General features: G+C 53.5%; 2 protein-coding genes across 4 annotated transcripts; both read right to left on the bottom strand.

Annotated features, from left to right (window-relative positions):
• Positions 1-865: 865 nt before the first annotated feature.
• Positions 866-14,565, bottom strand: LPAR2 (lysophosphatidic acid receptor 2). Of its 3 annotated transcripts, none has more exons than XM_078079164.1 (3): positions 14,178-14,565; positions 2,512-3,253; positions 866-1,755 (listed from the first exon to the last, which is right to left on the bottom strand). In XM_078079164.1, exons 2-3 carry the CDS (start codon positions 3,251-3,253, stop codon positions 1,442-1,444), a joined length of 1,056 nt encoding a protein of 351 aa, XP_077935290.1. In that variant the 5' UTR covers positions 14,178-14,565; the 3' UTR covers positions 866-1,441. The 3 variants fall into 3 exon arrangements, with proteins under 3 accessions (XP_077935290.1, XP_077935286.1, XP_077935282.1); XM_078079160.1 differs by lacking the exon at positions 14,178-14,565 and adding an exon at positions 13,812-13,931; XM_078079156.1 differs by lacking the exon at positions 14,178-14,565 and adding an exon at positions 13,821-13,931.
• Positions 14,566-14,854: 289 nt separating this feature from the next.
• GMIP (GEM interacting protein) lies at positions 14,855-24,328 on the bottom strand. Its single transcript, XM_036095897.2, has 21 exons — positions 24,173-24,328; positions 23,152-23,236; positions 22,608-22,683; positions 22,438-22,495; positions 21,994-22,119; positions 21,847-21,911; positions 21,638-21,745; positions 21,159-21,239; positions 20,880-21,050; positions 20,655-20,792; positions 20,132-20,328; positions 19,731-19,831; positions 19,568-19,657; positions 19,131-19,208; positions 18,908-19,062; positions 18,501-18,689; positions 18,266-18,403; positions 17,968-18,164; positions 17,234-17,624; positions 15,799-15,862; positions 14,855-15,667 (listed from the first exon to the last, which is right to left on the bottom strand). Exons 1-21 carry the CDS (start codon positions 24,189-24,191, stop codon positions 15,288-15,290), a joined length of 2,907 nt encoding a protein of 968 aa, XP_035951790.1. The 5' UTR covers positions 24,192-24,328; the 3' UTR covers positions 14,855-15,287.
• Between the last annotated feature and the right edge of the window lie 274 nt (positions 24,329-24,602).

Below are 24,602 nucleotides of genomic sequence, written 5' to 3'. Positions count from 1 at the left end.
ATTCTGGTCTACACTGTACCTGGCAGGGTGCCTCCATGAGCATCTGAGAGGGGGCTCATCATGGCATGTCTGAAGACTTGGGGGGCTGTGAGGTGAGGTGAGGAAAACCAGGCTGAGGTCGTGACCAACTTGGGACATTGTGGGGATCCAAAACTCTTTCTCCAGGGGCCTCTCTCTAGTCCCTTGATTCATCTCTGTGACCCTTGGAAGCTGTGTAACCACAGGCCAGATTGCAACCTCTCTGAGCCACAAAGTGTGCATCCGCACCACAAGATGAAAGTAATGATTAAATAATGCACCTACAGTGCTTATCAGTGTGCCAGGCACATCCGAGGAGCTTGAGAAATGGCAGCTCTCAAATCCTGCATCCTGCTCCACGGGCTCCACTCCCCCCGGCCCGTAGGTATGGATGGATGTAGGTGGTGGGGTGCGCAATGGGATGGACACGCCTGACTGTTAATAACCCGGACCCAGACGAAAGGGCAGGTAGGAGAAAGAGGGCTCACGCAGGTCAGAGACCACTGTGGGCTCCAGAGGACAGAGACAGACGGGGGCAGGGACTTAGAGGCAGGGGAACACACAGAACAGATGCAAGACCTCCAACAAGAGAGATGGAGAGGGGCGCCTGGCTGGCTGTCAGGAGAGCCTGCCACTCTTGATCTCGGGGTTATGAGGTCGAGCCCCATGTTGTGTATAGGATTTAAAGAGAGAGAGAGAGATGGAGTAACAGCCGTGCAGAGCTCAAGAGGAAAGAGAACAGGGCTGAGTGGATCCCAGCCTAGCCCGAGCTGAGGCGGACAATTCTGGAACACAGGGACAGACGGACTATCTGAGCTGATGACAGAAAATGCTCTGGAGACCTCAGTGGAAAGAAAGGTTTTACTCCTTATATCATGCTCTCCCCACAGACCCTCCTCAATTCTAATTGGGACAGGCAAGACCCCAGAGGCTGCAAGGGGCCAAAAACCTTTTCCCAGCTCATGCGCAGCACCCCTCAGTCTGTGCCCCTAAAGAATCAGCTTCGGGCAGATGGTGCATCCATGGGCCATCCTTGTCACCCTGTCGCACTGGGCAGAGTGGCCTGAGAGAGCCCTCATCTCCCCCATCTTTAACACCCACACCACCACAGACAAGGAAGTGGTCCACAGGTATACCAGGGATGTGCAGTTAAAAAGTGTCAGTTAAAAAACTCCACAACCTGAGATGATTGAAGAGCAGATTCCTGAACCCCCTCTGACTCTCTCCTGGGCATTTAGAGATGACCCCACACCCCCGGGCCCCGGAGGCAGGCAGAGCTGTGGGCCTGGGGAAGGCTGGCAGGGGCGTCGTGCCACGGCGGACTGAGGGTCTGTCCTGCAGCTTAGGTAGAGCCCGGTGCATCTGCAAGCAGGCGGGGGCTATACGGTGGCATGCGCAGCAGCCCACTGAAGTCCCAGGCTGGCTAAAGGGTGGAGTCCATCAGGGGGTGGCCATTCTCTGGAAGCATGATGCGAGTGCTGGCACCTGTTCGGGTGGAGGGTGCGTAGCGGGCAGACTCGTGGGTGGACCGGCGAAGGCACAGACCGCAGAGGAGGCGGCGGAAGGTGCGGCGCATCTCAGCATCTCGGCATGAGTACACCACGGCATTGACCAGTGAGTTGGCCTCAGCCAAGAGTAGGAAATACTTCTCCACGGCCAGAACGTTGCAGGACTTGCAGCCCAGACCGTCCAGGAGCAGCACCACCTGGCCTGGCGTCCAGCAGACCACGAACGCCCCTGCAGGATGGAGCCTGAGGTGAGCGGGGCCAGCTCTGGGGGCCCAGCACCCACAGCTCAGAGCTCAGGGCTCAGGGTGGGGGGGTCCTCCAGAGCTCAGACAACAGCTGTGTAGTTTGCAGGGCCACAGCGGCCTGACACCTTTCTCTGATGTGTCCGCCAGAAAGGGATGCCTTTCCTGACTGGTACATGGTAGACAGGGCGCTGGACATTTCTACATGGAGATTTGTTCTGTGGGGGAAAGGAGGTCACTGTGGGACAGGCCAGTTACCAGGTGGGGGAAAGAGGGGTCATCCCCATGATGACCAAAGAGTCACTCCTTGTTCTTGGGGTAGGGGCGTGTATTCTCACGGGATGCACGTGTCGCCTCCCCCACTCAGACCACTCTATAGCCAGATTGACCTCATCGCTCCCTGCTAAGAACTCAGGAGGGCTTCCCACGGAACTCAGAACAAAATCTGACTCTTGCCTGTGCCCTTCGAGGCGGTGCTGACCACCTCTCCTGCTTCTCTCCAGCCACTCGGGCCTCCTCCTCCTCCTCCTCTTATTTGGAGGCATTTGGCCCGGTCCTGTGGGGCTCTCACCTTCTGTTCCCTCGGCCTGGAACTCTTCCCTTCCCCAGCATTCAGGTCTCTGCTCAGATGTCACCTCCTTGGAGAACATTCCCCACCCAAATGATCCCCTCCCATGTCTCGTGGGAGTTGAGGGGGCAGCAGGGTTCCTGCAACCCTGGGCCAGCTGAGGGCACTCACTCACCCAGGATAATGACAACGGTCTTGACCAGGCTGAGTGTGGTCTCTCGGTAGCGGGGGTGGCAGCTGACGTGCTCCGCCATGCGCTGCACCCTCCGCCTCACATAGAAGAAAATGCGGGTGTAGACAGCCACCATGAGCAGGAAGACAAGCAGGCTGGACAGGGCCCAGACGGCCAGGTAGGAGCGGCTGAGCAGGGGGGCCATGCGTGAGCAGCGGTCCAGGGCACAGAGGCAGTGCCACGAGTGGGCGGGCAGCAGCCCCAGGCCCAGCGCGGCCACCCACACCCCCACGATGAGCAGGACGACACGGCCGCGGGGCAGGCGGCTGTGCAGCTGCACGGCCATCACGCTGCGGTGCCGCTCCACGGCGATGGCCAGCAGGGTGGCCACCGAGGCGGTCAGGCTCGTGTCCAGCAGGCCTTGCCGCACGAACCAGCCCTCCAGCGAGAGCCGGGCGGTGCGAGGGCCCGTGTGGAACATGAGGAAGAGGTAGGCCACGCCAGCAAAGAGGTCGGCTGCGGCCAGGTTGCCGAGCAGGTAGTAAATGGGCTGGTGGAAGCGGCGGTTGGAGGCGATGGCTGCGATGACCAGCAAGTTGGTCAGGAGCACCAGCACGCTGACAGTCAGCCCCAGGGCCACCACAACCACGTCCTTGGGCCGCCAGTGGGAGCTGAGCTCCTTGCCACTGTTGTTGTAGAAGAAGCCGATGGTCTCATTGTAGTAGCACTGGCCCATGGTGACCATCTGGAGGCACAGAGGGAGAGGTCAGTGCAGGTGGCATTTGTTGGAAGGACCCAGGAAGAAGCACCAGCCGGAGGGGAGGGTCAGGGCAGGAAGGGCAAGGGTCGCGAACTCAGATGCCTCAGGGTAAAGTGGCGGTGGTGGGTGATGTGGGAAACAAAGGCAGAAGAAAAATTATTAAATTTCCTTACTACCTACAGCCCATTGACAAGTCCTTGAAACAGGGAGAGTGACATTCCTCTGGGGACCCAACTGTCTCGATGTTAATACTCTGCTAAGGGCAAAAGACAATCCTAGCCCGACACCCCCCCGCCCCCCGACCCCAGGATCCTGTAAGTCTACTTTAACATATAAACATTCCTTTGGAAATTTCCTTTATTTCTATCCTCCAAGATACGTGTTGGCAATCATCCCCCAAGCATATGGCCCACCAACATACATTGGAAGGGTCTCATGACTAAGGTTTTATCAGATGGTAATAAATGACCTTTCCCCAACAAGAGCTAGCCTGTTCAAGGTCCTGGAAACCTTGCTTCCAGAATTCTTTAGAGACTTAGGGATCCCTAACCCCCTCCCACCTTGAAAGTATACAATGGGCCACCCCTCATGACCACCTTTTTGCACCAAAGATGTCTCAAGAATTCTTTTCTTGGCCGTCGGCTTTGAACCCTAACATTCTTTCCTATATCATATGGTGCCCAACGTAGGGCTTTGAGTCCAGAGTCACACTGGACTCTGAGCCTCGGTGCAAACTTGGTGAGTACTTTTCTCTCCTCTTCCTTTACTTTCATTCCAGGGGCCCTTCAAGGAGTATGGTCTTACTGGAACACTTGCATGTCAATTGCTCAGGCTGCAATCCTCTAGCCCGTGGCTACTCTATGGGGAGGAGAAAGTCTGCCTTTTGGCTGGAAGTTAGTACCTGGCCGGAATGGTAATAAGACCCAGAAACTTGATGCCCTCTCTTTATTCCTGTCCTTATACAAAGTTGTCTGTCTTGGGCATGGGACAGCCACCTAAGTCACCAGGACGGCTGCCAATCTTGAGAGTCCTGTGTCAGGAGGCGCCTGGGTGGCTCAGTTGGTTAAGCGACTGCCTTCGGCTCAGGTCATGATCCTGGAGTCCCTGGATCGAGTCCCTCATTGGGCTCCCGGCTTGGCAGGGAGTCTGCTTCTCCCTTTGACCCTACCCCCTCTCATGCTCTCTCTCTCTCATTCTCTCAAATAAATAAATAAAATCTTTAAAAAAAAAAAAAAAGACTCCCACATGAGGTTTACTCCTGATTGATCTAATATGATCCCTTTCACATCCCTGGTCTAGCCATTTCTGGCCATGGGACCTCCACTGGGAGCCAGCCAAAACCAGTACCCGGCTGAATTAAAACCCAACCAGGACTGTTTCCTAGGGAAGTTGGCTATAAGGACTACATGTGTTGGAATGTTGCTTAGATCATGATGGACTTCTATGTTTACCGTGTTCCGTCAATGTACTCTAATAACTACTTAAGCTACAAAATTTGGTAATTTCCCCTTGTAAAACTTTTCTAGTGTTCTCCATGGGATAAAAATGGCGGGTTCTTAAAGGCAAGGTAAAATAAGGTGTGACCTTGACGGTATGACCTTCAAGCCACGGTATTTCGGTTCATATGCCAGGCACCCATCTGTAGCCTAGGATGCAATGGGGAAGCAGGGGGACCCTAGCATCCCTCCTACAGGGGCCTTTAACGGTGGTGGTGGTCATTTTGTTTGGGGGACTTTGCCACCAGGAACCTCTGACATATCCTGTGCGTGGGATGATACCTGGGAGTCGGGGTGGGGGGGGCGGGGAATTTTCTAGGTAATGGACCTTCTCTTCAGTTCCCAAGGACTCTCCTTTGGGGTGCCTTTTAACCCACTGGAAACAATTCAGATTGCAAAACTTAGGAAAGGACCGGGCTCCTGTAACCCTGCATGGCCTCAGTGGGATCTATCAGATCTTTTCTGCAGGAAATAGGGTAAATGGACCTAGGGTACCTTCACTGTTCATACCTAGGCCTTCATTGCTCTACACGGGGACCCCGACCTAAGGGCCTCTTGCAGACTGTGTTTGCCCGAACGTGTTGACTAGCAAACTCCCCCTGACATATTGGATGATAATTATCTAAATAGGCCTCCTCCAAATAAACCCAGGTTGCTGGAGGAAACGCAGGCCATCCCTAGCAAAGGGGACTCTGACTCTCTCTCTCACTGTTCCTCCTCCTAATAGATGTGGGGGCTTCTCCCTCACTCATTTTCCGGGTTAATGGCTATAACTAGAGCCAGCTGTGCTTAGTCTACCTTGGGACAGGGTACTTTAAGGAATATTCCCAAGTAGCTGCCAAAACTCCCTTTGTTTCAGGGAAATTCCCTGTCTTCTCTGGCCTGACAAGGACTGCCTGTTCCCCCTCGTTGGCGGGAAAACATGGTGTTCGCTCCTCTGTTGGAGCTGATGAACTCTAGAACTGGGAACCCTTTCTGGGTCTTCTAGCAGCACTTTGCCTCTTCTGCCTTCCCCTCCCCCTCCTCCTGTTTTCGCACCACCTTGGGCGTGGCCTACATCACTGGCTTCTATACCAGGCTCGGTGCCTCCAGCACCATTGGCTTCTCCTCCTACCCTCACTATCAAGGAGCGTGGACCTAACACCACCCACTCCTGATTTCTCCACCAGTATCTCAGGTAAAATTTGACAATGGGGAGGATCCAGGTGGAACATAACTCAGTATTTAAACTAAGTTAAGTTTGTTGGTTTAATTAAGACAGACGGGTCTTTTCAAGTTATCAGCACTAAATGTGAAACTTTTATTCTGTCTAGGCTTACTGAAGGTCAAATAAGTTCGTGTTATCTCTTGCAATTTGTTAGCGAAAAGATGACAAAAATGATGGTTGTCTTTCTCATCAAAGTTTTCATAGGTAATTGTTAAGATAGCTTTCAAAGTCTTTGATAACCTGAAACTTTAAAGTTTTGCTTGGATGATAAATGGGATTAAATTCATTGGACATCTAGGTCTTTTCCAAATAGGATAAAGTGCTAAATCATTGATAACTGACATAGGTTTATGCTTTTGACTTCTTATTGCAAAGAAACAAGGAATATTTGGGTCTGTTGGTAAACATGCTTTGTGCTTAACCGGTTCATAAAATTGCTGTCTAAAGAGTTCTGGTGAAACAGCTCACAACTGGTTACTACTTAGTTTTCACGAGACTAAGGTTTCTTTTTTCCTTTTTTTTTTTTTTTAAGATTTTATTCATTTATTTGAGAGAGAAAGAGATAGCGAGAGAAAGCACAAGTGGGGAAGAGAGGGAGAAGCAGGTGATCCCAGGACCCTGGGATCATGACCTGAGCCGAAGGCAGTCGCTTAACAGACTGAGCCACCCAGGTGCCCCGAGACTAAGGTTTCTAAGAGTGAAAAATTCTACTAACTGTAATTAAGACTGATGGAAATAAGAAAAGCAACTCTGCATATGAAAGAAAGATCTAAGGATTGGAAATACATTTTTGTTGAAGGTAAAAGAAGGTAATTTTGTCCTAAATGAAACTGGTTGTTTAGAAAGAAATGGCTTGGGACAAAATCTGAATGCAAAGGAAAGTTGTAGGTTTGTGATGGGAAATCTTTGGAAAAATTTTAGGTGTGGTCAGGATGGACTAAGATTGAAGTGAATGGATTTTTTTTTTTTTAAGATTTTATTTATTTATTTGACAGAGAGACACAGCAAGAGAGGGAACACAAGCGGGGGCGGGGAGTGGGAGAGGGAGAAGCAGGCTTCCCGCAGAGCAGGGAGCCCGACGTGGGACTCGATCCCAGGACCCTGTGATCATGACCTGAGCCAAAGGCAGACACCCAACGACTGAGCCACCCAGGAGTCCCAGGATTTTTTTTTTTTTTAAGATTTTATTCATTCATTTGACAGAGAGAGAGCACAAGTAGGCAGAGTGCAGGCAGAGGGAGAGGCAGAAGCAGGCTCCCCGCTGAGCAGAGAGCCCAATGCAGGGATGCAGGGCTCAATTCCAGGACAGATGCTTAACGCACTGAGCCACTCAGGCGCCTTGACCATCCCTAATCCTATTTAGGCATGTGCTTTAACAAACTTTCCCAAGATTGAAATCGTGAACAAAGTCTCATTGACTAATTAGGCCTATTTGTTTGGTATGTTACGTTCTGGTATAAGGTCAACATCACTTGATATTATGGCTATTGAAGTGTTATATGTCACAGAAATAACTGAGTTTCCTTGTCAATTGCATCATAATGAACTCTCATATCAGATCATTAACAATGTCTGTTTCTGAGCTTTTGTCATTTATAGTTTTTCTTATTCTCTTGCAAAATGAGTTTCATCTTAGGGGCACCTGGGTGGCTCAGTCGGTTAAGTGACTGCCTTCAGCTCAGGTCATGATCCTGGAATCCCAGAAAGAGTCCCATATTGAGCTCCCTGCTCGGCGGGGAGTCTGCTTCTCCCTCTGACCCTCCCCCCTCCCATGCTCTCTCTCTCTCAAATAAATAAAATAAAATCTTAAAAAAAAATGAGTTTCATCTTCAAGGAGATTCATAAAAAGGACTTTTAGGACAAATACAGGAATTTAATATCTTTAAGATCAAAACTGAAATGGGTAAGAATTTCCAGAACTAACTAAAAAGCTGCATTCAAATTAAACAAGAATTAGTAACATGGTACTAAATGAACTAAAATGATGATTATAGTTTTGTGACACTTGTTTGAAACATTGCTGGTTCTCTAATATTCACTCTTCCAGATTAAGGAAACTTTCTCTTAAGATACCTATGACTTACAGAAATGTGATAAAAGTATTCATTTGTGAACAAATTCATGCATTTAACTTTTCCCTCTACCTGAACCCTCTGAAATTAAAAAGGTCTCAGTAAGTATTCTTTCTTCCATGGCAATCATAGTTATTTGCATAAGTTTAATAAGAATCTGTTCTCCTTTTTTTTTTTTTTAAAGATTTTATTTATTTATTTGACAGGGAGAGACACAGCGAGAGAGGGAACACAAGCAGGGGGAGTGGGAGAGGGAGAAGCAGGCTTCCCGTGGAGCAGGGAGCCTGATGCGGGGCTCGATCCCAGGACCCTGGGATCATGACCTGAGCCGAAGTCAGACGCTTAACGACTGAGCCACCCAGGCGCCCCAAGAATCTGTTCTCCTTTTAACAGGACACCATTGGAAACATTGGTTATTTTACCAAGGCTTTGACTGGAATGTCATATTTGAGAGAGACATGCATAGACTCAGATATGACCAAACAGTTTTAAGAAACTAAAGTTGACTGGGGCACCTGGGTGGCTCAGTCGGTTGAGCATCTGCCTTTGGCTCAGGTCATGATCCCAGGGTCCTGGGATAGAGTCCCACGTTGGGCTCCCTGCTCAGCAGGGAGTCTGCTTCTCCCTCTCCCTCTGTCCCTCCCCGCTTCTTCTGTGCATGCTCAATCTCTCTCTCAAATAAATAAAATCTTAAAAAAAAAAAAAAAAAAAGAAACAGGCCCATGGGGTCCTGTTATTATCCCTACAGAATAACAAGCATGAAGATTGTCTATACGAGCTATTGTGGCAATTTTTCTCAAGTTTACCTCAAGTTGTCTAGCATAGGTAAACAACAAACATTTAAAGACAATCAGATCTAGAATTTAACATCCACAAAGGTGTGTTATTGGAACATGATTTTTCTCTCTAAAATAACCCTTATTTCCAAAGATAGCCAAATCAAGACTAATTTGTAAGTCCAATTTTGAAACCTGGAACCATAAAGCCCCTTGGAAATGTTGGTCTGATACCTTGCTTACAGAGTTCCCAGCAGCCTTACCAGGTAAGTAAAGAATGTCACTTCCTGGCAGGTGCAAGAATTTCCAGATAGTTTGGGAACCTCATGAAGAGGAATCCGCCCACATCTACAGGTATTGCAGGCATGTCTGATGGCAAGCACGTGGCTTGGCTTCTGGCCTGGAGAGGCTACTAAAAGTTCAACCTAGAGATTCCTTATAAAAAGTTCCAGCAAGGGCGCCTGGGTGGCTCAGTCGTTAAGCGTCTGCCTTCAGCTCAGGTCGTGGTCCCAGGGTCCTGGGATCGAGCCCCGCGTCGGGCTCCCTGCTCCATGGGAAGCCTGCTTCTCCCTCTCCCACTTCTCCTGCTTGTGTTCCCTCTCTCACTGTGTCTCCCTTTGCCAAATGAATAAATAAAATCTTAAAAAAAAAAAAGTTCCAGCAAAACAGATTCTAAAAGATCTATATGATCAATCACTATTCTTGCTGAGCTTATATAAATAATTAGGCCAAGTTTGTTAAAATTGGACTTACAAATTAGTCTTGATTTGGTTATCTTTGGAAATAAGGGCTATTTTAGAGAGAAAAATCATGTTCCAATAACACACCTTTGTGGATGTTAAATTCTAGATCTGATTGTCTTTAAATGTTTGTTGTTTACCTATGCTACACAACTTGAGGTAAACTTGAGAAAAATTGCCACAATAGCTCGTATAGACAATCTTCATGCTTTTTTTTTTTTTTTAAGATTTTATTTATTTATTTGACAGAGACAGAGATAGCGAGAGCAGGAACACAAGCAGGGGGAGTGGGAGAGGGAGAAACAGGCTTCCTGCCGGGCAGGGAGCCTGATGTGGGACTCGATCCCAGGACCCTGGGATCATGACCTGAGCCGAAGGCAGACGCTTAACGACTGAGCCACCCAGGCGCCCCTTCATGCTTGTTATTCTGTGGGGATAACAACAGGACCCCATGGGCATATGATTATTTAAACAACTGGAAAATGGGATTGATTCCCCAATGATTATATAACTCAACTAGCACCTTGACCAATTCTATGTGGCTGGGATGATGAAATCGTTCCCTAAAAGCCAGAGCATACCCCACTATGTAGGCTTGTGGAAATAATGGGTGACCCCACTTTCTTTATGTTTGGATTGGATGATGCACTTGGGGATGCCCTTATCTCTTGACAAGTCTTCTCCCACTTGCCAGTGATTCTTTATAATTAGGATACTGTTAACAATGGACCTCAAACAAAGAGGGCTTCTTGATGGCTTTATCCCTCATAGTCATATTTATCCTAGAAGTCACCTCTACTGAGATACCATTGCAAACAAAGGCTTTAGCCAAGCATACAATAGCCCTCCTGGTAAAAGGCACCTCAAAGCTCACTATGGGACAGTCCTTGACTAGAAGGACTTCCCATCAAGTCCAGAATATCTTAGAGACCAAAGGTCACCAATGGATGATGGAGGCCGACTTATTAAATACCAGGCTACGCTTATAGATACGCCTGAAATAATACTTAAAACCTGTCAAACTTTAAATCCAGCTACCCTTATGCCTGGACCTGACCATCGTACTTCTCTATAGAGTATAACTGTTTAGAGGTTACTGATCTTGTTTATTCTAGTCAACCAGTTTTAAAAGATTCCCCTATCAAGGGGCACCTGGGTGGCTCAGTCGTTGGGCGTCTGCCTTCGGCTTGGGTCGTGATCCCAGGGTCCTGGGATCGAGCCCCGCATCGGGCTCCCTGCTCGGCGGGAAGCTTGCTTCTCCCTCTCCCACTCCCCCTGCTTGTGTTCCCTCTCTCGCTGTGTCTCTCTCTGTCAAATAAATAAATAAATAAAGGATTCCCCTATCAAAAATGCAGATGACAGTTGGTTTGCTGATGGCAATAGTTTCATGGAAAAAGGAATTAAGAAAAGCTGGGTAAGCTACAGTGCTCACTCATGCTTGCAATTGCCAAAGCCTTAAAAAGTAATACTTGTACTGACTCCAAATATGCCTTCCTAGTCCTACATGCCCACGGAGCGATTTGGAAGGAGAGGGGATTATTATCAAGCCATAACTCCCCAATCAAATATGGGCCTGAAATTCGGACTCTTCTTGAGGCTGTACACCTACCTCAGGAGGTAACTATAATTCATCTCAAAGGACATCAAAGAATATGACCTTAGCATCTAAAGGAAACAATTTGGGAGAGTGTGCAGCCAAAGCAGGCAGCACAAAATAAACAAATATAAGTCTTTTACCAGTCTTAACTCCAATTAAGTCCTTAAGTCCAGCCTATTCAGACCAAGAAATGTACAGGACTGGCTTGTTAACAATGAGGGAAAAATCGGGCGCCTGGGTGGCTCAGTTGGTTAAGCGACTGCCTTCGGCTCAGGTCATGATCCTGGAGTCTCTGGATCGAGTCCCGCATCAGGCTCCCTGCTCGCAGGGAGTCTGCTTCTCCCTCTGACCCTCCCCCCTCTCATGTGCTCTCTCTCTCAAATAAATAAATAAAATCTTTAAAAAAAATTATAAAAGAAAAAAAAGAATTGGGGCGCCTGGGTGGCTCAGTTGGTTAAGCGACTGCCTTCGGCTCAGGTCATGATCCTGGAGTCTCTGGATCGAGTCCCGCATCAGGCTCTCTGCTCGCAGGGAGTCTGCTTCTCCCTCTGACCCTCCCCCCTCTCACGTGCTCTCTCTCATTCTCTCTCTCTCAAATAAATAAATAAAATCTTAAAAAAAAACAAAACAAAACAACGAGGGAAAAGTCTTTATACCCAAAAATAAGCAAGAGAAGGTAATACAGGGTTTACACCAGGCTCCTGATTTGGGTAAAAAGGCCACGGAGGTGGCAAAACCTTTGCTAAGAGAAACTGTCCGTAGATTTGGACTCCCTTGGTCCCTATAAAGTGACAACAAGCCGTCTTTTATTACACAAATTCAAAAGATGGGCCTCCAAAACTGAATACCCTTGATATCTTGACTGCAGTTACAGGAGGCCCAGAATTAGATGACTGTCTCCTAACGGGACCCAATGGCTATGCGGCTCTAACTTGTGTCCATGGCTTCCCCCAGGCTGGATAGGCCACTGTACTAGGTTTTGCCTGGATGCACGGATGCATTCTTAAAACCATTACCAACCCAACCAACCTTCCAAATTTAATGCAACGGTGGACGCGTTCTGTGTTTCATTGGTATGACCATCTAACATTCATTTTTGTTCCCTCTTTGGGACCAGAGGGTGTTGTTTGGCACATGGAAGCTCTTAATAAGTACAAGGTCAAAGCCCTAAATGACACTCAAAATAGCATTTTTCTACTAAATACTGAAGTAAAACAAACGTGTAAGGCAGTTTTACATAATAGCATGGCATTAGATGGTTTAACTGCTACACAAGATGGAACTTCTGCTATCACAAAAACAGAATGCTGTATATACGTTCCAGATTACCACAAAATATTTCTGGGTTTCTGACATGAATACTCAAATTGGCCCTTTAGACGATCCCTCTCTTTCCTTTAATGATTGGTTAAACTTCTGGACTGGAAGAGGATTTTTGTCAACTATCAAAGGACTCTTATTTGGGCTTTTCTTTTTGTTGTACTTATCATGTTTTGCTGTTTTCTCCCATGTCTCTCCACTTGGTGCCAACACACCTTCGCTGCCATAACTTCAAGCCAAGAGATGATCCCTTCCACCCAGGGAGATCCACACATGCAGTCTCCCTTGGATTCAGCTGCCTATGCCTTTTGTAACTCCTAGATCTATATAAGCCCCAGCTGACCAATGTTGACCCGTAGGCAGGGGCATCTCTATGCCCCTATTCAGCGGGAAGAAGTTGCAGAAGATGAGACCTTCCACCCTCAGCAACCTTAAAGATTTAAGGGTCAAAACTGTTCAGGGAGGAATGATGTGGGAAACAAAGGCAGAAGAAAAAATTATTAAATTTCCTTACTACCTACAGCCCATTGACAAGTCCTTGAAACAGGCAGAGTGACATTCCTCTGGGGACCCAACTGCCTCGATGTTAATACTTTGCTAAGGGCAAAGACAATCCTAGCCCGACCCCCCCCCCCCCCCCCCCCCGCCTCGGATCCTGTAAGTCTATTTTAACATATAAACATTCCTTTGGAAATTTCCTTTATCTCTAAACCCAAGATACATGTTAGGAATCATCCCCCAAGCATATGACCCACCGACATACATCGGAAGGGTCTCATGACTAAGGTTTTATTAGACGGTAATAAATGACCTTTCCTCAACAAGAGCTAACCCCCTCAAGGTCCTGGAAACCTTGCTTCCAGAATTCCTTAGAGACTTAGGGATCCCTAACCCCCTCCCAACTTGAAAGTATATAATGGGCCACTCCTCAAGACCCCAGTGGCAGCTCTTTCTGCCCACGGGTCCTGTCCCCGTGCTTTAATAAAACCACCTTTTTGCACCAAAGATGTCTCAAGAATTCTTTCTTGGCGGTCCTTCTTTCCTACATCAGTGACCAGGTCGACCAGAGTGGACAGCTATGCAGCCCCAGAAGTTGGGCGGCGGGTTTTGGGCCCGAGTGCTCCCAAAGCGGGCGGGGCATCGGGCCATTACGAGTGGGACGGAGGACCCTGGCGGCCTCCCAGACAAAGGGGGCGGTCAGGAAGGCGGTGGCGGGCGGGCGCCCCTGGGCTGGAGGAGGAGCTGGGACCGAGGGGAGGAGGGGGCGGTGCCCGGGCCCCACAGGCACGTGCCGCGCCCTCCCTGGGACCCGCGCCCACCCACCACCGTCAGTACCCGGCTCACCTGGGCCGCCCGTCACGCCGCAGACGGGGCGGCCTCCCGGAGGATCGGGGTAGGCCCCAGACCCATAGCCTGGTGGCCACCGCAGGAGCGGAGGAGCGTCCGGTGCGTTGAGCGCGGGCAGCCGAGAGAGCACGGGAGGCGGGGTCCCGCCCCTGTCCCTGCCTGGGCGCGGCGCCCCGCCCCCGCCACCTGGGGGAGCCCCGCCCCGTCTCCACCACCTGGGGGAACCCCGCCTCTGCAGCCGCGGTAAGGACAGGGTCTCCCGGAACCGCAGCCCCCCCATTTCCTCTCGGCCTCACGGCCTCTGGGTCGCCCCTCCACTTCCGGCGCGGGACCCCCGCCCCCGTCCTCGCCCACCTCACACGCACGCAGTTTAGAGCCTTCCGGGGGCTGAGTCACTCACTGCACCAGAATTCCCGCCGTGACCTCGCGCAGCCTGGGCACAGCTCCGGGTGGTCTCAGGGTCCGCGCCCCCACCCGGCCCCACCCCGCCCGCTCCCTGGCGTCCAATCCGTCGCCGAGTTCCAAGCCACGCCCTGATCCGACTGGTCTCCCACCGCCGGGACCCCCGCCCCGCCTCCGCTTCTCCAGCACCGAGATACCGCGCGCAGCGGCCTCCGGTACCCCTCGGACCTCTCCGGCCCCAGCTGACCCTGGGGCCACACTTAAGTTTCTCGAAATCCCGCCCCCGCGCCCTCCGCCCCCGGCAGCGCTGCCCCCTGTCCGGCCCCGGCTTGTGGCGGCCCTGGGCTCCCACGGCCCAGAGCACACAGCCCCATTGTCCCGGTTATCTGCACTTTGTTATATTTGTTTGATTATGCAGGACCGGATCGGGGACGTGGAGCTCCGGGAGGGCCGGGCCGGTGTGACTCAGCCTGGTGCCCAGGCCCAGCCAGTACTGCTTGTAGGTGCTCAAGGATGTGTCGGGATGAAAGGGGGCCTTGGTTCCTCTGGTGGGTAAAACGGGGCCAAAGGATGCTGCCCTCACCTAGCTCTCCCATCACCCTTGCCTGGCAAAGAAAGACACTCAAGGCTATAAAGGACACGGTTTATTCCCAGGCCATCAGACCCCAGGTACCACCAGAATGTTGAGTCTGGGCTGCCCACACCCTCCAAGAGCTGGTTACCTGAGGTCAGCAAAGGAAGCAGGCAGAGGTGGGGGAGTGGCCACCAACCAAAGTAGCAAAAGGCACCCCTGTTCCAGGGGTCAGGGACTAGGGTGGACACCAAGGATCCCATGACTTGTACTGACCCTGAGTACTGAACCTGATTCACCTCTGAACCTGAGTGGCCCTGATGGGCAGTGACCTATGTCTAGTGGTTGGGGGGGGGGGGATCCTGGTATATTGCTCCAAAAAGGGTTTTAGTCCCCCAGGCCATGTAGTCTTTCCTTACAGGAAGTCTCCAGAACCCCCAACACTGAACACCTTCTTAGTCCTTTCCCCCTCAGTCGGAATGCTGGGATGGTCAGAGATGGTCCTCGGCTTCCTCGGGTTGGGGGTCTGGGCAGCAGGTGGCCTTGGGCACAGCTTCATGGTGTAGCTTGGAGAGTAGCCGGGCTGTCTCCTGGGTGATCTCAAAATGTTTGGGCAGCGGGGTGCGGCGCAGAGGGCTGCCCTCAGGCGAGGAGGAGGCAGCAGCGGGGCCAGGTCCCCGCCTCCGCAAACTCCCTCGGGTCACTGATGTGGCAGGGGTCTCCTCGCTCAATTTGGAAGCTACCTGGGCCAAGCTGGACAGCTGGTGGGTGACAGGCCGCACGCCGCCCCGGGGATATTTCACTGGCTGACGGCTGAAGTGGCCACGGGATTGTGTCCCCAGGAGTGAGTCCTCTGGACCTTGGCTGGACACTGTGGGTTGGCATGGTCAATGCTGAGCACCCCTAAGTCCTCTGGATTATCTCGGGGGAGTCATCTCTCAGCCAAGCCACCCCAGGCAAGGACACCCCTATAACTCCTGGGCTGCTCCCCAACATGCTTACCTTCCCCTCCCTCCTCTTTGGTGTCCTCAGCCACTTCTCTCTGGTCACTCTGTGGAGTTGCAATCTGTAGGAACAAACCCAAGACCAAAACCCCAACAATAAAATCCCAGTTCTTTGAGACTCTTGGAGAGCTGAGGGTTTGTTCCTGGACAGGTAAAAGGTCTGTCGCAGTTTTGGTATCTGGGTAGACGATGCCCTTTAACAGTATCCTGCTTGTCCCCTTGTATGGAGCAATATTATTAATCGCAAACTGTGGGCTCCATGAAGGAAGGAACGCCCTTGCTCAGCAGAGAGCCAGCCCAGGGAGTGACTTAGCCATGTCCGCATTAAGACCAGGTGAACTACCTGTCTCCATCCTGCTCTGCGAACTTGCACCTGCTTTTCAATTTATCTGTACATCCTTCAGTTGATCCTTTAGCTAAATGGTAATAGCAGCTGGAGTTCTTTCTACATGTCCTGAGCACTTTCTGAGCCATTCCATGGCTCAGAGACCCAGCGCTCACTGACAGCCCCTTTACCATCTCTGGGCCGCTATGGAGGGGAGGTGCATGCTCTTAGGAATGGTGTGTGTAGCAGGATCTGAGGGACAGGGAAGCCACCAGGAGGAGTCTCATCTGTAAATGGTTTTCACTAACAGTATCTACCTCTCAGGGCTCTGTTGAAGATGACAGGAAGCCTATAAAGCGCCCATGCATAGTAGATGCACGATGCGTGGCATTCCACAGACCCCTCTTTGGCCTCACTTTCTACCACCTTCTCCTCACTAATTCATTACAGCTCAGGGCTGCACTCTAAACACACCAGGCATGCTCTCACCTCAGGGCCTTTTCACTGGCTGTTCCCTCTGGAACACCCTTCCCCAGATCTCCATCTGGCTCATTCCTCACCCACATCTTTCCAGTCATAGCTCAAATCCACCTTCTCCATGAGACCTGCCACAGCATATTTATTGCTATAGACTGCCCTCCACGTCTCCTTGGTGCCCCCAATGTCTCTTACCTTACACTACCCTTTCTTCTCCATAGTACTTGTCATCTTGTAATGTCCTATAAACTGAAGTTATACCATATTTCTTATTTGTCATTGGTTTCTTTCCCACTAAAATGCAGTCACCAAAAGGATGGGGTCTCTGAATAATTTACTCACTGATGTATTTGTAATGCCTACTACAACAATGCTTGGTACATAGTAAGTGTTCAATAAATATTCTGTTGAAGGAATAAATGATCACCTACATTAGTAACTCTGCAGAGCTGTACCCTGTCATTCCTCGTTACCTCCATTATTATTACCCACCACTCCATTCCTCACTTTTAGGGAGAGAGAGAATGAAAGAGAAAAATTTAAAGGCAAAGGAAGGAAGGAAGACAGGAGAGTGAGAGGGTTAAATGGAGAGAAGGCCCTCCCCATGTCTGTGGGCCCAGTGGGTTCCTACCTCAGGAGGCGTGGCCTCAGGATGCTTCTCCAAGGTACCGTGGGGCTCAGGGTCTGGGTCGGAGTCCGAGGCTAGGACTGGGGGCAGGGGATCTGGAGCAAGGTAGGAGGGTGGTGGCTGGGGGTTGTTGTTTATGAGGGGCCCAGGGGCTGGACTGGGGTCTTGAGGCGGGGGCTCAGTGGCCACGGGGAGGTCGTCCATCCCAAAGATTTGCTCGTAGTATACAATGAGGAACTCGATGAGCTGGGCCTGGTGCCCAGAGTCTAGTAGGCAGGTGACAGGGCCAGCACCAGCTACCCCTGGACCGTCCGGTGGCCGCAGCAGCGTTGGCCCAAACACAATGCCCAGGTTGTTGGCAGACATCTTGTTTTCCTCAAACTGTGCAGCCACCCTGGGGATGGTATGAGGAAAAAGATCAGAGCATGGAACGCATGGTCACTGGCCACCAGGTAGGAGCTATAGGCCAGGCTCATGGCAACCTGCCCAAGTCATGGGTAAGTGGTCCTAGGCCTTGATGGAGACCGGCAGCTACATGCCTGGCAATGGAGATCAGGGGTCAGCTCCCAAAGTCTAGAATCATGTATTAAAATTCAGAGCTCAGAAAACACATGCAAAGATCAGAAGTCAGTGTCAGGGGTCAGTCCCAGAGGTCAGTAGTCATACGTCCACGGACGGGGCCACAGATCCGTGCCTCAGGTCAGAAGTCACATTTCAAGGTCAGGGACAGTGCACACCTGAACAGATGGGCCACCAGGTGCCGCAGGGTGCTGTAGTTAGAGTCAGGCAGCTGCACCAAGAGGGTCTTCAGCGAGCGGATAACCTCAGGGCTGGGGCTGGGGGTCCCAGGGTCGTGCCCAGGGTCTGCATGCAGGGTCTTAGCCAGAGAGATGAAGGCGTCGTAGAGGTGGAAGGGGACCACGGGGTCAGTGAGCTGGGGGTGGAATGGCGGGAGGGACATGGGTGTGGGTGGGCTGCAGAGGGTCCTCAGCCTGAGCCCGCCCGACCCCTACCCCTGAGCCACTGAGTACCCACCTCCTGGAGGAATCTCTTGAGAACACTCGAGACATCATGAGGCGAGTTTCCTGACATGTCCACCAATGCTCGACCATTCTCCAAAGCCTGGCACAGCCGCTCCACACGGACCCGGGACCCGCTGACCCGATAAATGCCCTGCGGGGCAGGGGCAGGGAATAGACATCTGGCTCACGAACCCGGCCATCAGGAGGGCCGGGTCACTACTGGGGGTGGTCAAGAGTCAAGGCAGCACCTGCACACCCAGGGCACGCTGTTCTATCTCGGCCGTGCACTTGGTTATCACAAAGGGCACCTCCTCCGGGAAGTCCCTGGGCAGCTGCAGGAAGTCGACCCCAAAGAGGGGCGTCCGGGCTGGGAGCCGCCTGTGTCCACAGAGGATCAGTAGAGTCTCCAGGCAGCGCTTGTGACAGGTCAGAAAGCACTGAGGGGGAGGTCATAGGGTCAGGGAGGTCATCAGGGGTCAGCGGGGGAAGAGAGGTTAGAGGGATCCTCAGGGGACAGGGGACTCATAGGACATCATTAGATCAGGGCATGTCCCAAGGGCAGAAAGGTCATAGGGATTTCAGGTTGGGGAGGTGCCTGGGGTCAGGGAGGTCACTGGGGTCAGAGAGGTCATTGGTTGATGGGCCCAGGCCACACCTCCTCGCACTCGGTCCCGCTGACCATGAAAGTTTCACACTCGCGGCACTTGGCTGGGCCCCGAAGCCGCCGCAGCCGGTGGGTCTGGGCCGCGCTGGACAGCGTCCACTTCCTGAAGGGGCTTCCTAGACCGTTCTCCAGCCCATCTACCAGGTCTGTGGGGACACAGGGTCAGGGGTGCCTGGTCCACCCCTCGCCCCACCCCACCTGCTTCCAGCCTCACCAGGGTCTCGCTCCTCAAAGTCATCTGAGGACTCGGTGCCTGTGGATGAGACCTTCACCAACCGCCTTGTGCCAGAGCCTAGAGACAGAGGGTCACAGAGGTTGGGGGTCACAGGGGTCACGGGGAAGCTCCAGGGCTAAGGAGATATTCCTGGTTTTTAGGCTTTCCAGAACCACCCACAGATGCCCTTGGGAAAAGGGTTAGAGGTCAGGAGGTAAGTCAGGTCAGAGATTGGGGGTTGGAGAATGGGGTCAGCAATCTGGGGAGTGGTTCAGAAATTGGCTCAAGAGAATGGATCAGAGGACGAGGAAAATAGGTCAGGGGTGCAGGTAGATCAAAGGTCAAATGATAGGTTAGAGATGGAGGGTCAGAGCCTGGCCAGTGTCTAGAGGAGAGTTATAGGTAGGGAACGGGTTAGGGCCAGGTCCTGGCCCCACCTGGGCTGGAAGTGGGAGAGTCCAGGGACCGAGACTCGCTGCCACCGCCCACACTGTCCATGTCGCTGCCTGGAGTCGGGCCTGGAGTTCCTAGGAGGGAACAGGTCAATTAGGACTGACCCAAGCCCCGGCACCACTCCCACTGCCCCCTCACTCCGCTCACCCTGCCAGCCTGCCTCCGCCCAAGGGCCTGCCTCCGCTGCACTTTCATCCAGCCGAGGGGGTGGGGGGCAGGAGAGCTTCTTTCTTGTGTCCAGGGGAGAGCTGAAAGGAGTGGTTTGAGGGCTCTGAGGACCAGGAAACTGCTCCGGGATGACATCACCTATGCATTGCATCTAGGAGGACCCAACTCCAAGCACACCAGTGAGCACCCAGTAGTGCAGTAACCCTAAAGTTTGGACTCTCCCAGAACTGGAATACCCACCCCCACAAGAGCCTTACGGACTAAATCCAAGAACTGAGGCTTTGAGTTTTCTGACCCCCAAGTACTCAGCGTGGTGGTGCCAACAGCCTGCAACTGTCTCTGGGGCTCATTTCTGACCCCGCTGCTGGGGGGAGGCCCACCTGTGCGCAGTGGGCACGAACTCCTGGAAGGAGAAGGCAGGCGGAGGCGGTGGTGGGGCCTCGGGCTGCAGCACCCTCACGAACTCCTGGTAGCGCTGGCCGGGCTCGAAGGGCTCACAGCACTCCGCCAGGGCGGCGAAGGCGCGGGGGCCACGCTCGGCCTGCGCCCCTCGAAGCCCAAACAGTCCCAGGGTCACCTGCGGCGGGGGTGGGGAGCGCAAACTGCAGTGAGAGAGGGGCAGGGCCTGACCTTTAGAGACACCAGTGCGGCCAGGGTTTGGGGGCGGGGCGAGCAATGAGAAGCAGCTGGGGGGCGTGGTCAGAGCCTGGCTTGGAGGGGTGGGGGGAGGGGAAGACAGGACCCCATGGGGGTGGCGCCGAGGCTGAGGTGTGGTCAGGGACTGAGGGTGGAAACTGGCTGTCTAGGGAGAAGAAGTCCTAAGCTCTGGGGACGGGTTAGGGGCACAGGGCCCTCAGCTGGGGCCAAAGGAGAATATGGGGCGGCAGTGGGAAAGGGTCTCACCCGCCTCAGCACTTCGTCCCCCTGCAGCACCAGCTTGCGCACATGCGACACGATCCGCTGCTTGGCGGCCTCCAGGTCTTGCTGCCGCGCGTTGGCGTCGCGGACGCAGGTCTGGTACAGCGCCATGGCCTCCTGCACCTGGGGAAACCAGGGACCGGGCACATGTGGGACAGTGTGGGGCGGGGTGCGCCGAAGCGCTGGGGGGGCTCCGGGCCGGGTCCCCACCTTGGTCTGGGCCTCCTCTCGAGATCGCCGCCGCCGCTCCTGCTGTTTGCTGGGCCCCGGCGAGGCCTGGGGTGCCGGGTCCTCGGGAGACGCCTGGGAGCGAACCCACAGGTCCTCACTGCGCTGTACATACTGGAGCTGGGCCCTCCGCAGAGCCTGCACTGCGTCATTCTGGGGCCGTGGGGGGTGGGGGCAGGGACAGAAGGGGACAGATCAGAGCCTCTTCCTCTCCTCCGCCAGCCCAGCGGGTGCGCACCTACCCACCCTGCCGGGACTCACCATCCGCTTCTGCTCTTTCAACCACTGCTCCTTAAACTCCTTCCGCCACTTCTCAATCTCATTTCGTTTGGCTGCCAGGGGCTGGCAAGGAGGACAGATGGGGGTGTTGCCTCAGGGCCACCCGGTCTTTCCGCTCCCCGCTACCATGTGCCTTTCATCCTCTGGACCCTCTCCCGGGTGTGCACTCTCACCCACCCACCGGCTCTCCACCTCATCCTTTCTAAAGCCTGGACCCAGAGATGCCAAAGCTCTCTTCCTGGGAACACTCAGCGCCTTGCCCCCGCTCAAGTCCTGCAAACAAACAGAAGCAGTTTTGCACTTGCACAGGAAGCCTGGTTTGAATCTCTGCTGGGTAACTCTGGGCAAGTTCCTCAGCATCCCTTTGCCTCAGCTTCCTCATCAGCAAAATGGCACTGATGGTAAGTGCCTTCTCCTGGGGAGGTGTGAATGGAATAGTGCATGCAGCAGGGCCCCCTCACCTGGTAGTAATCTCTTTTCTGCTGGGCCACTGTTTCCATGGCCAGGGCTCCCAGGCTGAGGTCGTGTTCCAGAAACAGGGTGTAGATGTATTGCAGTGGCATGTGGCCCTGGGGGGGGGGGGGACGGGGGGAGGGAGGGTTGGTGTTGGAGGATGCTGAGGATCTAGGGGGTCAGGGCTGAGGTTCTGGAGGGGTCTGGTCATAGCTACCTGCTGGTGGATTGACACCTTGCCAGCCTCGGCGATCTTCATGATGCTTTTGGCAAATTCTAGCTCTGGGGGGAGACAGCAGGGGTCTGAGTTGGGCAGGGTGTGGGCACTGCCTGGGGCCTGGGGCCGGGCAGAAGGGGCCCTCACCAAGGCTGGCTCTCTTCTCCGTCCAGGCCAGCAGCTCCTTGGCATAGCGGCTCCAGGTCTTGGCATAATCCAGAGCTGCATCCACGCCCCCCGTGGTCCGAATGAGCCGCAAGTCCAGTTCTTCCCCTGGGGCAGGGGGGTGGACCTCTGACTTCCGAACTCTGACCTTCTGTGGCAGCTTTCCCTGAGCCCCAAGACCGACCAGACCAGTGACCCCTATTCTACACTCTATGGCTCCCCCAAATACCCCTTTATGATCTTGTCCAGGTTGCAATTTTATACTGATTCTCCACCCAGACTGAGGGCTCCCTGAGGGCAGGGGCTCAGCTCTTTCGTGTGTACTGCCATGTCCCTGGCGTGCGGAACAGGCAGGGGGTGATGACTAGCTGAAGAAGGACTCCTTTCTGCCCCCACTCCCCCCAACCCCTCCTCAAAGCCCCCTACCTGTAAGGGGCGCAGGACCCTCCAGGGAGGGGCCACTCCAAAGTCTGGTTTCCCTGGTCTGAGAGGGAGGGAGACAACATTCAGGAGCAAGCAGAGCAGGGGCTTCAACCCCCTAGAGCCCCTCCCCCTGGAGATGCCCTCCTCCCGCCCTCCTTGGTCCCGCCCTTCACCTCAGTGGCTGTGGGGGTCTTGTCAGGCTCTGGGTCTCCTGAGAGCACGGGGTCTCCAGGCAGCATCTCAAGGGTCCTGGGAGGTAATGGTGTCAGGATGCCACCCTCCACCCAGTCTGTCTTGCTTAGGGGTGTTGGGGGCCCCCAGGGCAGTGTGAGTGATGGTCCTGGATATCACCTCTGTGACATCTCTTGTATCTGGGAGGTCTGAGTGGTTTGGGGGGCAGGGGGAGGACCAGGTGAAGTTCGTTTTTTTTAATGGAACTTGAGAGAGTTTGAAAGGTCCCAGGTGAATCTGGGGTTCACAGAGTGGGATTATAAGGATCTCAAATGTTTAAGGAGTCACAAGGATCTATGGGGGTACTAGGACCATTTTAGGGATTTCCAGTGGTTTTGGGGGGCTGAATTTTGGGATTTTTCAGGTGTTTTGGAAGGACCCATCTTAGATTCTCAGGTTATTAGGTAAGTGGACCCAGATGTTATAGGTTCCTAATGAGGCACCTAAATGGTTAGGGATTTGGGGGTGGCCCAGGCTCAGACTCACACGTTCCCCAGTGAGATCTCGAGGTTGTCCAGGCTCCGGAAGATGTCACTGTACCTCTTCCTGCTCTCTGGAGCCAGGGGTAGCCCTGGGGGAGGGGAGTGTCATACATGGGCCAATCAAAGCCTCCCTCCACCCACGGAGGCACCGACACCTAGGCCCTTAGCCAGTTGTTTGGAGGTTGGGGAGAGAGACAGAGAGTGTTCTGGACCTGTACAGAGTGCAGGAGGGGGGCGGGTGTCAGAGTCAGGACTGAGGCAGTGTGGCCTGGGGGTGAAGCCACTCAGGGCAGGCAGATGGACTCAGGCACAACCCAACACAGAGACAGCTGCTTAGAGGAACAGAGACACCCACACACACATGGGCCCAGAAGCAAAGCAACAAAACAGATGCCCCAGATGCAGCCACACTGTCCCTGGGGAGAGAGCCAGCTTGACAATGGAACCACATGGACCTCAGGCCAGACAGATGGAAATACACGTGGGAGAGACCGGCACAGAGCCTGTGGCACAAACACATAGGGGCAGACTGAAACCAGAGGAACATAAAGACCGAATGACACTCGACATACACAGCAGAGACACAAAGACAGCCGGAAATACAAGTCAGACCTTGCCACATTTCTGCCACAGCCCCCCTTCTAGGGAGCCCAGATCAGCAATGCCCCCTCCCCTGACTATGGAGGAGCCGAGTGGGGAGTCTGCCGTGTTGCCCTCCCCATCAGCGGTCATGACACCCTGCCCCCATCACAAATGTCAGAAGCAGAAGCGGCCACTTCCCCTTCCTGGGCCCCCTCCCCCAGGCATCCGGGGTGAAGACTCCAAAGGGGGAGGGGGCGAGGGAATGATGTTCTGGGCCCCTCTCGGCTTGGGGGTCCTCACAGTGGAGGATGCCCGCGTCCCTCCCATTCGAGACTCCTTTCCCCGCTCTCTGAACGGAAAGGGACAGGCGAGACCACTCAATTTAGGAAGTGGGGTACGGTTGGGGGAGGTCCCTCTCGGATCCCATATCCCGGACCGCCTACCCGGCTCTGCTGCGTCCATGGCCCGGTCCGAGGAGCTCTCGGCGGGGACCGGGACTGGGATGGGATCTCGCGCTGGCGGGGCCTTGCCCCGATTTCCTGCCGCGGCCGCCGCCGCCCGGGTTCCGCGTAGCCCCGCCCAGCGCAGGCTACGCCCCGCGACCAAACACGCCCCTGCTCAGCAGAAGCCCCGCCCCCGGCCACACCTCGGCCGATTGGCCACGCCCCGAGGCTCTACGCGCCCTGACCGAGACTCGGGAGATGCTGTGGGGCCAGGGATTCTAGTGCGACCATCCCAGACCTGGACACCCCATGGCTCCATGCCAGCCAGGGTTCTCCTCGCCAGATCTTTGCGCGGCTCCAAAGCCCCAGCACACTCACTCTCCGGGGCGCCTGTCCCTGAATCTTCTACACTCCGCGACGCAGCGACTTC

This window comes from Halichoerus grypus, chromosome 1 (genome assembly GCF_964656455.1).
Source record: "Halichoerus grypus chromosome 1, mHalGry1.hap1.1, whole genome shotgun sequence".
Taxonomy (NCBI): Eukaryota; Metazoa; Chordata; class Mammalia; order Carnivora; family Phocidae; genus Halichoerus; species Halichoerus grypus.
The sequence above is the reverse complement of the archived record's forward strand: the minus strand, read 5'-3'. Positions and strand labels throughout refer to the sequence as shown.

Bases quoted from the DNA above. Each gene is read 5' to 3' on its own strand.
- LPAR2 (XM_078079164.1), bottom strand. From the start codon at position 3,253: ATGGTCACCATGGGCCAGTGCTACTACAATGAGACCATCGGCTTCTTC. The intron at 1,756-2,511 runs GTGAGTGAGTGC...TCCATCCTGCAG, and splicing joins GACCGTTGTCATTATCCTGG to GGGCGTTCGTGGTCTGCTGG.
- GMIP (XM_036095897.2), bottom strand. The intron at 19,658-19,730 runs GTGAGCGGAGTG...GTTCCCTCCTAG, and splicing joins GGCGGAGGCAGGCTGGCAGG to GAACTCCAGGCCCGACTCCA. The intron at 15,863-17,233 runs GTAGGAACCCAC...TTGTTCCTACAG, and splicing joins CTGAGGCCACGCCTCCTGAG to ATTGCAACTCCACAGAGTGA.